Source organism: Microtus oregoni, unplaced genomic scaffold (assembly GCF_018167655.1).
Source record: "Microtus oregoni isolate MIOR12 unplaced genomic scaffold, Mior012 000060F_ref0000265, whole genome shotgun sequence".
Taxonomy (NCBI): Eukaryota; Metazoa; Chordata; class Mammalia; order Rodentia; family Cricetidae; genus Microtus; species Microtus oregoni.
The window spans coordinates 6,893,093-6,908,164 of NW_024543870.1; the positions used below are offsets into that span (position 1 = coordinate 6,893,093).

At 39.4% G+C, this 15,072-nt stretch overlaps 1 protein-coding gene across 1 annotated transcript in view; it reads left to right on the forward strand.

Moving 5' to 3' along the window:
• The window catches only part of Itga4 (integrin subunit alpha 4), a 68,703-nt gene that overhangs the window by 34,065 nt on the left and 19,566 nt on the right, over positions 1 to 15,072 (forward strand). Inside the window, exons 15-17 of the mRNA XM_041639799.1 lie at positions 1,623 to 1,777; positions 10,121 to 10,270; positions 11,400 to 11,476. Of these exons, the coding sequence (XP_041495733.1) occupies positions 1,623 to 1,777; positions 10,121 to 10,270; positions 11,400 to 11,476 (382 nt within the window). The remainder of the gene's footprint in view (positions 1 to 1,622; positions 1,778 to 10,120; positions 10,271 to 11,399; positions 11,477 to 15,072) is intronic.

Below are 15,072 nucleotides of genomic sequence, written 5' to 3' on the forward strand. Positions count from 1 at the left end.
GCCAGACTGTATGTATAATAGAGGGTTCAGGCTGGACAAAGGGCAGAGTGAACGCAGCATCTGTACCTTATGAGACACATTTTTAATAATGCTCTTGAAGAGCCCTGGCCAGAGCTGAGGTAATAATGAGACGAGCAAACCCTCATCTGGTGATTGGCACCTGGGGAGTGTGACCCCAGAGTGAATTCCACATTAGCATAGACAAGCTGGTGGATTATCTGGAGATACACATGGATGGACGTGGCCGCCTCCTTGCTCTTCCAACTCCATGGCACTGGATGGTTTTTCATCATGTCTGAAGGCAAACATACAAAACTCATGAAGAGTCACAGTGTTCTTGTAAAACATGCTTTATAATTGTCGTCAAATGAGTCCTTGTTGAGAAAAAGCCACACAATAGGGTTGTTTGATGAAGCCCGGGTGCTCTTCCTCTTGATGGGAAAAGGTTTTTATTTCCCTCTTTTGCATTACCTTTGCTTGCACCCAGGTGACGCATTTATAGATAGACCCTCAATTGTAGCTCTCGCTTGCTCTTTAGGTTATTAAATTACAGTTATTGAAATTTTGAAGTCAATTGATTTGGGATTTATTTTCTAATTAAATGACAGTTGACGGATTGATTTGGAAAGAAATGTAAGAGTAATGCAAGTCTTACGCTCATGTTGCCTTGAGATGAGAGGGTAAAATACCTTCAGAAATGGAAGTTCATCTAAAAATATAAATGAATGCTGCATGATTTATATAAATCCTGTAGAATTTCACTTACACATCCTTACTCCTGTGCAGTGAGGGCAAATCAGTGGAGGGCTATGCTCCACTCCCTTTGTAGAGGACTTGCTTAGATTCTGGAAATGGGCCTCACGTCCTTGCTAGAATCTGTATTGATGATTTTATGGAACTTCTAATCCTCCATTTTTTTCCATCTCATCTGAGGGTCTTATTTTTCAGCTAAATATTTAGTATGTCAGATTTGAAATCAGCCCTTCAAACCACTAGAATAGTCGAGAGAAAGTTCATTTACTTTTGCTTCTGCACAGATTAACTCTAGAGGGTCAGACTATGAGCGGCAAAGTCATAGAGGATGAGTTATTGGCATTGGACTGAAAGGAAGGTAATCGTTTCTTATAAAGGTGTAGCTTATGGCCTGTATTTTCATTTTATATAGGAAAATTAAAAATATCAAGCATACAAAAAAAAAAGCAGAAATAAGTGAACCCTGCTGCATTTCAAGTTATCCTTGCAATCACACAAGATGGGTTCACCCCTGAGCAGTGGTGGAGCTCAGAGCTCTAGCTGTAATTCTGTTCCCAGGTGCTATGTAGACAAGTGTGACCAAAGACTGTATTGTTAGTAATGATCTTGACAGTGTTTTTCACATTCTTACATGTGAAAGGCTTCAGCAAATAAGTAAAGATGTTAATAATGAAAACTTGAAAAAAACATTAATAAATATTTTTATTATATTAAAAACAGTTTTGAAGGTGTATTTTTTTAATATCAGTTTAACTGTGTAAAAATAATCTAATGAAGGAACTTGAGGTGTTTCCAGTATGGCATGTAACTGTTACCATCCCAGCATCTTGAGCAGGTATGCTAACCACGGTTCTTCCCTGTTTGTGCAGTTTTGTTTTACAACGTGAGCTTGGATGTGCACAGAAAGGCAGAGACGCCATCAAGATTTTACTTCTTCTCTAATGGAACTTCAGACATGATCACAGGAAGCGTGGGGGTTTCGAGCAGTGGAGAGAAGTGTAGGACACACCAGGCATTCATGCGGGTAAGGAAAGCTTATTATGAAATATCGATATCCATACTGTCCACGCGGTAGCAAATTACTGTATGATGTGTGTTTTATGGACTGTTAGCTTCCTGTGCCCGTTAACACATCAGGCACAAGAGGACGGAGAGTCCACTTCCTGATGTATCTTTGTCTCTGTGCCTGTGTCCTTGCATCTAGAGACTTGCCTTTCCCCTACAGCAGCTTTTTCCCTGCCCTCCTGACCCACCTGCTTGCGAACATTTCTGGGTCATTCTGCTGAGCCTCACCTCTTCTCTATAGTGTGTTTGGGGTGACATGTCAGTTTGTTTTCTGTGACCTCAGTTAGGGAGAAGGCAGCATGAATGCATCTGGATTCTTCGCTTCTGCTCCAGCTTTATTGGGGTGCCAGTGGGAGCTTTACAGTTGCGGTATGGTGGGGCTCATCTGTGGATCAGTGTGACAGCTCTCACCACGGCTTGGGAGATATTTATGCCAGAGCACAGTGAATTTCATGCTTCTTTTATTAAAACAGTCATTCCCAAACCAAGCATCAAGCTCCTCACATTGGTTAAATTTTAGCATATGAAGCTGTGCCAGGTTTTTTTTTTTTTTTTTCCATTAGGGAACTATGTACTTCATCAGAAAATCGATTGTCACAAGAAAACCAAACTATTCCTAAGAGCCCTTTTTGGGATCTGAAATAGTAGCCCCAGCTTGGAACATAATTTTCCCTCAGATGCTTTTTCCAGGAATAGACAAACATGTATTGATACTGGTACACTGTGCTGTACGGAGAGCACGAATCTCCAAGCCGTTTCCCCTTCCTTCCCATGGTTTGCTGCGTTAGAATAAAGCTATGGACAGCCAAACACAGAGGACGATATTAATGTAGCCATCAGTGGTGTGGTGGGGATCCGGAGGCTCTTTCGTTTTCTTCCTTCACAGGTGTGTTATGTCTTGTTTTAGTCAGTAACAGAGCTGGTGAGGCCATTTTCAGTGCGACATGAGGACCAGCATTAGAGGTGCTCAAGGAAACAGGTTGTGTTTAAGTTGTAAAAATAGCAACAAATGGAGCTGGTTTGTTTAGCCCTGTTCCCTGGCATGATTCCTACGAATAAGGGATCGTCCAAATTGCACATTTTCTTCCAAGCACATTTGGAGTGGAGTTATACTTTACCAGAGGTTTCTGTGCTCTGTTGTACGTATCCTTGCAGAGTTACCATGGCTTTTGTGAAAATAGGGTACACTGTTGACTTTGGGCCCTATCATGAATGTTTTATTGCTTATTATTATTATTATTATTATTATTTTCAAAAGGCTGGAAGCAACGACAGTCTGCTAGGCAGATTCTCCAGCACTTAACTGCATCCCAAGCCCTATACTGCAGTGATCTGCCTGGCTCTTCTGTCCCCTAAAGATATCTAATATCAGAAATGTACGCATTTGACTAGAATCCCGTAGAAGGAAATGTACTGATACTTCTTGACATTGTATTCAGAGGGCTGGAAATGTGACTCAGCTTGTTGATCTCCCAAAAGACATGAGTTTATTTCCCAGTATACATATTAGTTAGTTTATAATTGCCTGGGACTAGTTCCAGGGGCTTTGACCTTTTCTGGTCTCCCACACATCTCTCTCTCTCTCTCTCTCTCTCTCTCTCTCTCTCTCTCTCTCCCTCTCTCCCTCTCTCTCTCTCTCTTTCTCTCTCTCAATCTCTCTCTCTCTCTCTCTCTCTCTCTCTCTCTCTCTCTCTGTCTGTCTCATGCACACACATCTGTCACACACATTGTATACACACAAATCAATAAAAATAAATTTAGAATAGTGTACTCATGTCCAGGACACTTGGCATTCAGATACCAATTAAATTCAGTTTACTCATTCACTATGTTCTCTAGGTGATTATTAAATACATTGTATCATATTCTATTTGAGATGTTTACACATTATCAGCGAATGACAAATAACAAGAACACTACCTTCACATAGTTTCTAGGCTAGTGGTAAGAGGCAAAAGCATACTGAAAAAGAAATCTCGAGTATTTTAGAAGATTATACAGATAAGGCAAATATACTAAGAAGGAACAGACTACAGGAAAGAGCTGGTGCTGGGTAGGGAGGTGGGAAGTAAATAGTGTACAATATAAGCAAGAGTAGGGCTCACTCAGGAGGTGACATCTGAGAAAAGACTGAAAGGAGTGAGGATGTGGACCACAAAAGCAATGCAAGGCAGTGGCTCCCAACTTCAGTGCATAACAGCAACACCTATAGGACTTCGCAGATACTACATGCTTGACGGTGACGAGAATCATTGGCTGTGTGGGTCTGCAGAAGACATGATGATTTGCCATTCTTCCAAGTTCCTGGGTGATACCAGTGCCACTGGCTCAGGCACTGAGAATCTCAGGTCTAGGGATAGAAGGTTCTGGGATCTAGGTAAAATGCTCCAGGACAGGTCTAGGAGTAGAAGGTTCTGGGAGCTTAGGTAAGAAAATGCTTTAGGACAAGAAGGTGGCAGGTTATTTTAAGGGACAATGGAGAGGTGAAGTAGACAAAGAAATATGGGCAGTAGGGATGGGGGAGCACTTGCAAGGCAGACCTGATGGGATCTGTGGGTTTTCCTGAGGGAGATGAAGATCTGTTGTAGAAGTCTGAGTGTGCATGAGTTCGGTGTGACAGCACCCTAGCTGCTGTGCAGAGGGTTTTGGTGGATAATAGGTTACAAGCATTGACACAGAAAACATGACTGCTCTCACTGAGGTCAGATGAGGTTTCCATCAGAGGCAGAGGTGACAGATGGGTTGAGAGGTGTTTGAAGACACAGCCTGTGCTGTTCCCTAACAGATCCTACATTAGACACTTGAAAAGGAGGTTCACAAAGATGTCGACAGTTACCTTGTTAGCCCAAGGAACTAGATACACCATTTTTATTAATTCAGACAAAATACTGCACAAGAAACAACTTTCTCTTGGAATATTCTTGTGTTCAGTTGTCAACTTGCTGAGATAAAAACACGTTTACCTTGTCAAATTACTATTCGTTAACCATTGGTGCATACTAATCTGTCCTGGGAGACAGGCAAGAGCAGTACCTGTCATTGTCAATCATACCCTGAGGCCCAGGGCTTCAGTGCCTTTCCAGAATGCATACTAGTAAATCCTTAAAACCCACCTGCCTGCCTATGGAGAAGATTGTTAGCTTTATGCCACCATGAAAAAAATACTTGAGATAGATCAAATTATAGGAAGAAAAACTTATTATGGCTTCATTGCATGGTTGTTCAGCTCCATTGTTTGTGAGCCTTGGGATGAAACAGAACATGTTGGGGAAGAGGAGTGTGAATTGCTTACCATGTGAGGACCTATGAGACACAGCCTCTTCCCAACCAGGAAGCAGGCCTGGGTGGAAGGGCCTGGAAACAGGATAGGCCCAGCACCCACTCCTTTGAATTAAGGCCCACCTGCTCATTTGTCAGAATCTTCCCATAGCTTGTCAACATAGATAACCATAAAAGAATTACCCTGTTGATAAGAGGCCCAGGATCCAGTTTCATCCAGACATACCTCCTTTGTACTTTGCCACACTAGAGACCAAACCCAACAAATGGGCCTTGGTGGGACATGTCAAATCTGAACCATAATACCTTAAGCCCTGATATTTCTGAAACCTTGGTTTTTAAATGAAGCTAGCTTATTTCATCGGGTGGTAAGTTTTTAGATAACTTCTAAGCTTCATCTTCTCACCATAACGATTGTTTCAAGAATGATTAGTGTTTTGTTTGTATTATTATCTGTCACGATTGCTTACAGTTTTGAGCAACATATGTACATAGCTTAATGAACTGTTATTTGCAAAGAAGTTAGTTTTTAAGCACAGAAGACTATCAGCTGGTCCATATATCATAATTCATTTCTGCTCCAAGACTGAGTGCCGGAAATCTGTGTAACTACAGTGAGACTGTGTCATGCTGGTTACAGATTGAGTCTCGTAACTCAAGTTGGTCAGTCATACAGAGATGTATGAAAGAGAAAGAATACAGACTTTGACTAATTTTAAGTATGAGTTATTTTGCATTCCTGTGGGTGCTATGTTATGAAAATTCAAATAAAAATGTGTCATTGAATTTTTTTTAATTTTAATATAGTAGCATTGTCAGTTCAAGTACAATAAACCTTTAAGCAAGTTTCACAAATACTTACTCTGTCACTCTGAGACATTTTTACTGTTCGATTTCGCTTCTGTCTTTAGGTGGAGCTGATGAAGTTAAACAAGTGTGATTTTCTTACAAAAGCACATGCACATTCTTATAGTATGAGAAAGCATAATTAATAGCTAATTAGGATAATGAAAGTTCTATACACCAGATGTAGAGAAGACCTCACGGAGAATTAGTATGAATTAGATAACATGTGATTCGGACAAAGCAAGCTTGTGGAGAAGAATTCGAACAGTGGACACATTGAGGGACATTCAGTGACTGGCTAGTTCCTACGCCCAGGGAATAATTTAATCAGGTTCCCTATTGTCATACTCAGGGCTTCAAGCTGTTTCATTTTCGCAAGTGGATAACTAGGGATTTGGGTTTTGATTTGCAGCATTACAATATGGTCAAGGTTTCCTGTTGATATGATCATTTGCCAAGTAATTTAATAAAGAAACATCTGGAGATAAAAGAATAAAAAAGTAGTCAGGTATCTTGAACCACTTAGTCCAGTCTCCACGTCTTTCAGGTGCCATTGATCTATAAATCTAATAGTTGGTACAATGCCATTTTCTATATAATGTTCTTTGAGTGACAAGAGGCTCACTTTCTTATGCTTGCAAATGTTTCTTGGCATTTATTAAGCTAAATTTTAGTATTTGATTGGCTGAGTTGCTTAGCTACATTTGAAGTAATATATATGTAATATTGTAAAAATCTATGTGTTTTGTATATATTACGTTATCTAACCATCCCAGCGCTATGCAGACATCACGGCCATCATCGTTGCCATTGTCATATTCAGATAGCATCACAAAACATAAATAACCTGGCCTCGGTTATTTCAGTAATAAAGGACCTGTTACATGGTCTCTAGGTTCTTATCTTCCTGAAGTAAATAATTCAGTTGAGAGTGGAGACACATTAAGTAGAAGTTTATTTAATAAAGTAAAGCAAGGTTTTCACTCCAGAGAGACTGGAGAAAGCTCCCCCAAAGGAGGGCTAACTGCACAGATCTTTAAAGAAACTTTTATGAATCTTTAAGGCACGGGTGCTACTCAAGGGTAAGGTGAGTAACTTTTCCCATCACAAGTCATGGTGGGCCTGATTGCTTTCTAGAATATTTTTCCCATGATCCTCTAAAAGCCCATTTTAGAGATCTAAACCATGATATAAATGACATCACTATGAATCCAAGGTCTTTTCATGATAAAGACCCTTCATGACTTCACACATGTAGAACAATGTCCTGGATTCCTAGTTCTCATATGGTGGTATCAGCTTATCTCTATCACCAGGAACATTTAACCAAGGGGCATTCTAATGTCAGTAGACATAGCTACCAAGACTCAGCTATCAATCTTACATCTAACCCCTGTTTCAGACAGCTTAAGGATCTCATGACTATCAGTTAAGACTTTTTTTTTCAATTGAAGCTTTATCATGAAAACTGTGGCCAGGGTTTTGCTTACCTTTTCTGCTACAAACAGGAGTTCTACCTCTCCTGCTCTTCCTAACAGAGCCAAGTTTTGGACACTTAATTTCCTACCTTTAGACCAGATATTTTTTAATCATAATATATGAGTATCCATAATGTAAATGAAACAGTTCAATCCTTTCTATTTGTAATTGTGGAGATGACAATGAATAGAAGCAGTTTTTTATGTAGTATGTGCTGCCTTTGTAAATTTATTAAATTAACTTTATCGTGTGAGCAGTACAGCAGTAATCTTAAAAATAGGTTTTATCCTATCCATTAAATACTATTGATTGCTAGCTCATGAAAATCAAGCCATTTAATTTGCTTTTAGGAAGTGAACTCTGAGCCATGTTCCAATAGTGAAATGACCATAGAGAAAACCTGGACCACTGATGTGACTCAGTAGGAGAATTATGAGTCTGCTCTTAGGAACTCAGATAAAAGACTTTAGGTTCATGTGGGGAGACAAGGAAGCTGCGGAAGAATATATATGGAGCAGATGAAATTTTCAATGAATATATGTTGCTGACACGGGCACACCCATGCCAAGGACCCAATGCTTCAGGCTCATGGAAATGGCAAAGACTTCTTTATGTGGGTCAGACTTGGAACTAGCAAAACCTCCCACTGGTCCAAGGGTGAATGCTGATAGTGTGTGAGCATATGAGTATTTTTGTACAATTGACTGGTGTGTGTCAAAACTAGCAACAGCAACTTCTTCCTTATGGATGTTCCCAGCCCCAACCTTCTGGCTTTCAGAGACCTCTTACCAAGACTCTCTGCATCTGTGCTATGTAAGTGTACTGAGGTTCCCAGTTATTGTGTGGTTGGCCCTATGCCATCAACATGCACAGACCCCGTGACCCAGCTTTTCTGTCTGTGTGTCTGCACTTTCTTCATTTCCTCACTGTACATATTATGTCTTTCCTTGGAACTACTCAAGGATATGGCAGGAAAAAAAATCTGTTTGTCCTGGGTGCGAATAATTTAGTTCTTGAATAGCCTAGAAAGAATTTGCTGGATGCACTCCTTAAAATGGAATTCGTAAATTGACAAAGATGTAGGAAGTTTGCATCCATCTGAGCTTGATGTTTAAATGGTCCATAGGATGGACACTAAAATTTGTGCTTGGTTCTTCAAATTATTTTCTAGATATAGTAACAATTCTATGCCAAGGAAAATGAAGACTGCATGGATTTTCTACATGGTCCCGATGCTTGTGGACTTTATGTGTCAATCAAAACAAGCTCCCTCAAATTCTGAGATTGTTCTTATTTTAGCTTTTGTTGAGCTTAACATGCCTGTGTATATTGGGCTTTAACATGTCTTATTATGTGTAATGCTCAGTTGATTTCTGTTATAAATGCTCATGGATTGCTTTGTTCATGAGATCACAGTAGCCTCTCCAGACAAGGACAAAGGGGTATCTACCTGTCCATGTGGCTTCAGATATTCCATTTCTGTCTAGTGAGTCTTGAGCAACTGACACCAGGATTTGTATCTTGCCTCAATCCCATGCATGTGTTTTCAATTCCAGAACAACTTTTGAATCTATTGTGGTGCTGATTTCAATGAATCCTAAATGCTTTCAGGTTATTTCCACTTGATTATATTATTTCAATTTATACATATATCAGGTAATAAATTTGATAATAAGATGGCATAATTTTAAGATTATGTCTATTATTAACTATTAAATTATTATTAAGTAAATAATCAAATGCAAATACAATAAAACGTTCAAAGTTCATGAGAAATGTTTCTAAAAGAGATAAAACGAAAATATGCCTGTAGAAATTAAGATTAAAATATAAGCAATGATAATATTGAAATGAACCCATGAGCTGTGTCATTGAGGACATAGGAAAATGAATGCTAACCTAATCATTCACAAGTGCTATCATTCACATAGCAGTACGAATAGACACAAGAAGGGCTTTGTATAGATCAGGAAGCCACTACTTAGAAAGAACCCTTTACAAAGCAGAATGAATTTCTTAATGGTTACCACTGCTGTGAGATTGATGATAACTCTATGAACTCTCTCTTTTTGTGTATCATAATAGCAAGCAAACAATAAAACTATCACAATAAGAAAATTCAATTAACTTAGATGTACAAGGTTAACATTTTTCTTATATTATCAGCCATGATGTTAGATAATATAAGGGGAAAGGGTCATTACAATAAATAACAAAGAGAAAATTTTATAATAAATATGAACTTGAATGAATAAAACTGAATACAAAGTCTACTAAAAGATTTAAAAAAATCTTATTGAGAGATGTTACTTCTTTGTAAGGATATAGGGTGATATTAAATGGAATAAAAGTATTGAGGAAGATTTTGAAATTATTTGCTGAGTGTGTACATGAAAATGTTTATATTACAACACCAAACTGCAGGAATTTTAGAGAATAGCAGGGAAGGGAAAGTGCTGACACGCAGACTTCTGCAAATATTATTATATAGTAGCCATTTTCCTTTTTATACTCTTTGTTGTCACAAGCAGTAGAGGTATTTCTATAGTGCAAAAAGAACACAGAATCCAAGCTTTTTGAAACAATTCTGTTAAAACGTGGGTTTTGTATCTGTGTCTTGTGTCTCATCTGGACCTTTAGAAGGAGGGAGTTTTCTGTATCTATTCTTAATTAATCATATGGTTTTTAATTCCCTTAGAAAGACGTACGAGACATCCTCACGCCTGTTCAAGTCGAGGCCACGTACCACCTTGGGCATCATGTGATTACCAAAAGGAACACAGAGGAATTCCCACCACTTCAGCCAATCCTCCAGCAGAAGAAAGAAAAAGACATGATTAGGAAAACGGTATGAGTCTACTTTTTGCATTTGAAATATTTTGTAATCTAACTGAAGAATTTTTAAAATATGACAAAATTAATTGAATTGTTTAGAAATTTTGTGGGCTGTTAATTATTAATGAAAATAGATTTAAAATATGTCTCTCTTGGTCTCTTCTCTGTCTCTGTTTCTCTGTCTCTCTGTCTCTCTCTGTCTGTCTGTCTCTCTCTCTCTCTTTCTCTCTTTCTCTCTCTCTCTGTCTCTCTGTCTCTCTCTGTCTCTCTCTCTCTCTCTCTCTCTCTCTCTCTCTCTCTCTCTCTCTCTGTGTGTGTGTGTGTGTGTGTGTAATAGTCCCTTTGGGATATTCAACTGAATATGTTTGAACTTGTATTTAGCCACAAGAATACCTTCTTGTTTAAAAATATTTATGTAAAATGTATGTAAATTTTTCTTTCCTTGAAGAAATGTTTGACCTCGGTTGTGCTGAGAGTTAGTTACTTGATGTCACGCCATGAGCCCACCTCCTACTTTGTGTGCATGATCCCTCCTTTATTGTATCTTTCCCCTTCTTCACCTGTTTCCATCACCGTGAACTATTTCCTTTCTTTGCTTTTACATAGTGTATCCCCTTACGTCTTCCTGAGTAGTCCGTGCACACTACAGGGTGTGCATGGATCCTTTTAAATGATTAGTAAGCTGAAAGAACTTCATGACAGGCTACCATTTAATATCGTTCAATGTTTCTACAAAGCTATGCCTCTCACTTTGTATATATAGCTATAGTCTTGGATTCAATTCAATGCCCATCCCTGTGCTAAGACTAGGTAGATGTTGGACTTCTGGAGAAAGTGGGGGAAATCAGATTAAGGATGTTTCTGTAGCTGATATTCCAGATGGCTGCATGGTGTCTTTAATATAATTTCGCAAAGCTTTTTTTTTTTTTGACTTAACAAATTTAGTCCTGGAATTTACTAGAGGGACTGAGCTTCCTTAGCCCTGAAACTATGAATTTGAACTCCTGACTGATTCTCAGATTGAACCTGGGAGGAGGCATCAGTTATAATTTGAAGTGGAATTTTTATATTTGTCAAGCACAGACACCTTATTCTTTAAATACATCGAAATTAAGATAAAGGTTGTAATGTTCTATTTCCAGATAAACTTTGCAAGGTTTTGTGCCCATGAAAACTGTTCTGCTGATCTGCAAGTTTCTGCAAAAATTGGATTTTTGAAGTAAGTATAGTTTTCTCATTTTCCCTCAGAAGTGCATAGAGAGGAAGTGCACATGGGTCCAGTGAGAGGGGAGCTAACCCACGATTGTTGTCGTCATAAAAGCCAACAAAGCGGAAATGATGCCTCTGTCACTCATAACAGATATATATTTGAGTATTAACATTTTGAAAGAACGGAAGCCTGTGAGTGACCCTGGGGTTCTCTGAAGTAGGCTTTCATTTCTGTTTGTACCTTAGATTTCAGGATTTAATTGTACCTTTGGGAATCATTATCATGGTCATAATTATGTTTCAACATTTGTTGAGTGCCTGGTAGTAAGAGTTTTACTGGAAAAAATGAACTTTATTACATAGAGGTTAGTATGTTTTATGGGCTATGCAACTCAAGCTGATATGCAAAATAATACATTTTGACAAATTTGAGAGACATAAACTTACTTTTCTAAATTCACAGGATGATAAACCGAGTAATAGAGTACAACATGCCTAGAATAGCATCTGGCATACAGCAAGAACTAGATAAAAAGGGATGTCTAGTGTTACTTTATAGTGGACAGTAAAACACTGCAACTTTGTATCACGTAGCGATTACCTACATTCAAATTTTTTGTATATCTGTGGAAACAAAAGAAGGATAAGGATGTGGCAGTGTCAGGGGAGAATGAGAACTGGTCCAGGAGGGGGACATAAAGGAAGCCAGAGCCATTTGGAGCAAGTTCAATTCAGTGGATGTACTGTCACATTTTATGTCTACTTAACACAAGGAGGAGTCATCTGGGGAAAGCAAACGCCAGTTGAGAAAATGCCTCCACCACCTGGCCTGTAGGCAAGCCTGTCGTGTGCTGTCTTAACTGACTGATTATTGAGATTGCTTAGCTCACCCTGGGCAGTGCCATCCCTGGGCTGGTGGCCCTGGGTGCTATAAGAACACAGGCTGAGCGAGCCGCTTCTCCTTCATAGCTCTGCATTGGTTCTTCCTTCTAGGTTCTTGTCTTGAATTCCCTAGATGATAGACTACAAGCTGTAAGACAAACTTGATTATGGTCATGGTGTTCTATCACAGCTTGCCTAGGGGAGAAGAAATGCAAAATTCGCAGAATAAACCACTGAATATCAAATGTCAGGAATCCTGTCATTTAAAGAGGTTAAGGACGATAGGAACCCTTTTGAAAACTATAAATGATCTTCAGGGAATTAAGTCCTGCTAAGCAGTTGGAGATGTAAAAAGGTGGAATCAACATTAATGTTCCTTGTCAGCATAAGATAACGCAATGATGGGAAGGGCCATGGAGTTTGCATCTAAAATGCAGAAGGAAAGTGTCAGTGGCAAATTTTAAGATAAAATCTCAGGGCAGTAGTAGTCAAGTGGCTGGGTTGGTGAGAAAGACAAGAAGGGGATACTGGGCACAAGTGATAGGTTGTTTTTACATATTTCTTCTTCTTTCCTTACTCCCTCGTTCCTTTTCTTTCTTTCTTTCTCTTCTGTTTCTTTAGTTTTTATTTTATTTAGTATTTTTTCAGACAGAGTCTCACTAGGTAGCCCTGGCTGTCCTGGAATTTACTCTAGACCAGACTGGACTTGAACTCACAAAGATCTGTCTATTTCTGCCTCCTAAGCGCTGGGATTTAAAGTGTGTGCCTAGCTTTTCTAAGTTTCTTAGTGGAAAGGCATAGCACATGCAGGTCAGAGGCCAAGAAAGGCTAAATCTAAAAGGGTAACCTTTGCTCTCATCCCAAAGGATGCTTTCCAGGTCCTTCTTGAGCTTCCTCTGAAGCACCTGGTAGCCCTTCACGCCATCTGCTGAAGCTCCCTTCTTTTCAGCTCCTTGACAACATCCTGTGTGTTTCCTCTTCGAGCCTCACCTCAACTGTGTTCAGATCATCTTCGATTCCCATTCACGGTCACCTCATTCACTCATAGCCATATTCTTTCTAAGTAATCTTACAGCTGTGACTTCTCCTGATCTTCCCGCATTGCCTAAGCCTAAATTAGTACCTTGCAGCATCACATCCCATGGCCTGCTGTTTGGCAAGCACTAGAACCTGTAGATTGGTTCTGATTAGTCATTAACAAGAAATGGTGTGACCATTACTTAATTGCCTGAGTGAGAAACCGAGATTCAACCTTTTGTCTATATTTTTATTCTTGAGATCCTATAGGTAAACTTTTCTGTCCCGCCAGCTAACTCCCTAAAATCCACACAGAGACTTAATATTAATTATAAATGCACAGCCAATAGCTTAGGCTTATTTTTTAGCTAGCTCTTACAACTTAAGTTAACACATTCTAACACCTATGTGCTGCCTTAGCCTCATTTATGGATATACTTTACATCTGGGTTGCAACTCCTGCAACTCTGCCCTTCTTGCCAGTGTCCTACTCTGGCTCGCCTGCCCAGTATCTTCCTTCCTAGTCACAGGCCAGTCAGCTCTTTATTAACCAATGAGGGTAATACATATTTACAGTATACAAAGATTGTCCCACAGTAAGACCCTGCCAATTATTAAAATTTGAAGTAGTGCCACTTAAAAGTGCTATTTATCATTCCCTTCTCCCCCATCTGTCCTTGTTATTTTACAAAGCGCGTACCTAGTAGCCTGCTTGGATCCTCTAGGCTTCTGGCTTCTCGGCACTGTCATTAGTATTCTGACCTTTATGTGTCCAGGATGACCTAACATCTATAGTGGTGGGACAGGGAGCCCTTAACTTGATGGGCAAATGAACCCGGTACTTAGAAATGAAATCAGCTGGTCACTCCAGTAATTAATAAACCGTGACTAGCAACTGCTGTGTGCACAAGAGCATAGCATGAAACAACTTAGAGCTTCCCGTTAGTGTATTTGTTTTCTAAGATGTGCGTGGTCTTGGGTATATCAGAAGGCTTTGATAAAAGTTGTGCAGGTGTGTCTGTAGCACAGGAGAGTTTCTTAACCGCTGACGGACAGTGGTTTTCCGCACTCTGTGTCTTCCTGGTCACCTTTCACCGCAAATCATCCGGCTGATGAGAAAATGAGATTTCAAAACTTATGTGAAAAAAGTCACTAAGAATGTTTTCAACTCATTCAAATAGCGTGGAATTATTGATTCAGGTTTTCTATTTTCTTGCAAAAAAAATTGCCTACTTACCATTTTTAATTGGAAGTACTTTTCCAATTAAATTCAAGCCTGTGGTTTTTAAACAGTAGCTGGCCAAGTATAAGCTGGTGTTCCTTAGCGTGTGATCTCAAGGCGTATCCAGGATAATACTCACAATGCCTAATGGAAATGCTTATCCTGACACCGCAGAAAGTCCTTGTTGCTGTCTAGGGGACCCAAGGAAGAAGCCTCCACCATGAACAGAGCTTTAAGCTCACTTTTTAAAAGTTGGTCAAGAATTCATACATTCATACAATGTGTTTTGATCAAGTCCAACCTTTCTTCCCCTCCAACTCCTTCTCTACCCCTACCAATATTTCTTTAAAATTTCATGTGTTCTTTGTTTTTTTAACCCATATAGTCCACTTTGTGCAGCCAATGTGTGCTTGGGTGTAAGGCCACAGACTGGAGCATGGGCAGCTCCTCAGGGGCCGCATTGCTAAATGTGTTTCTCCCTCTCT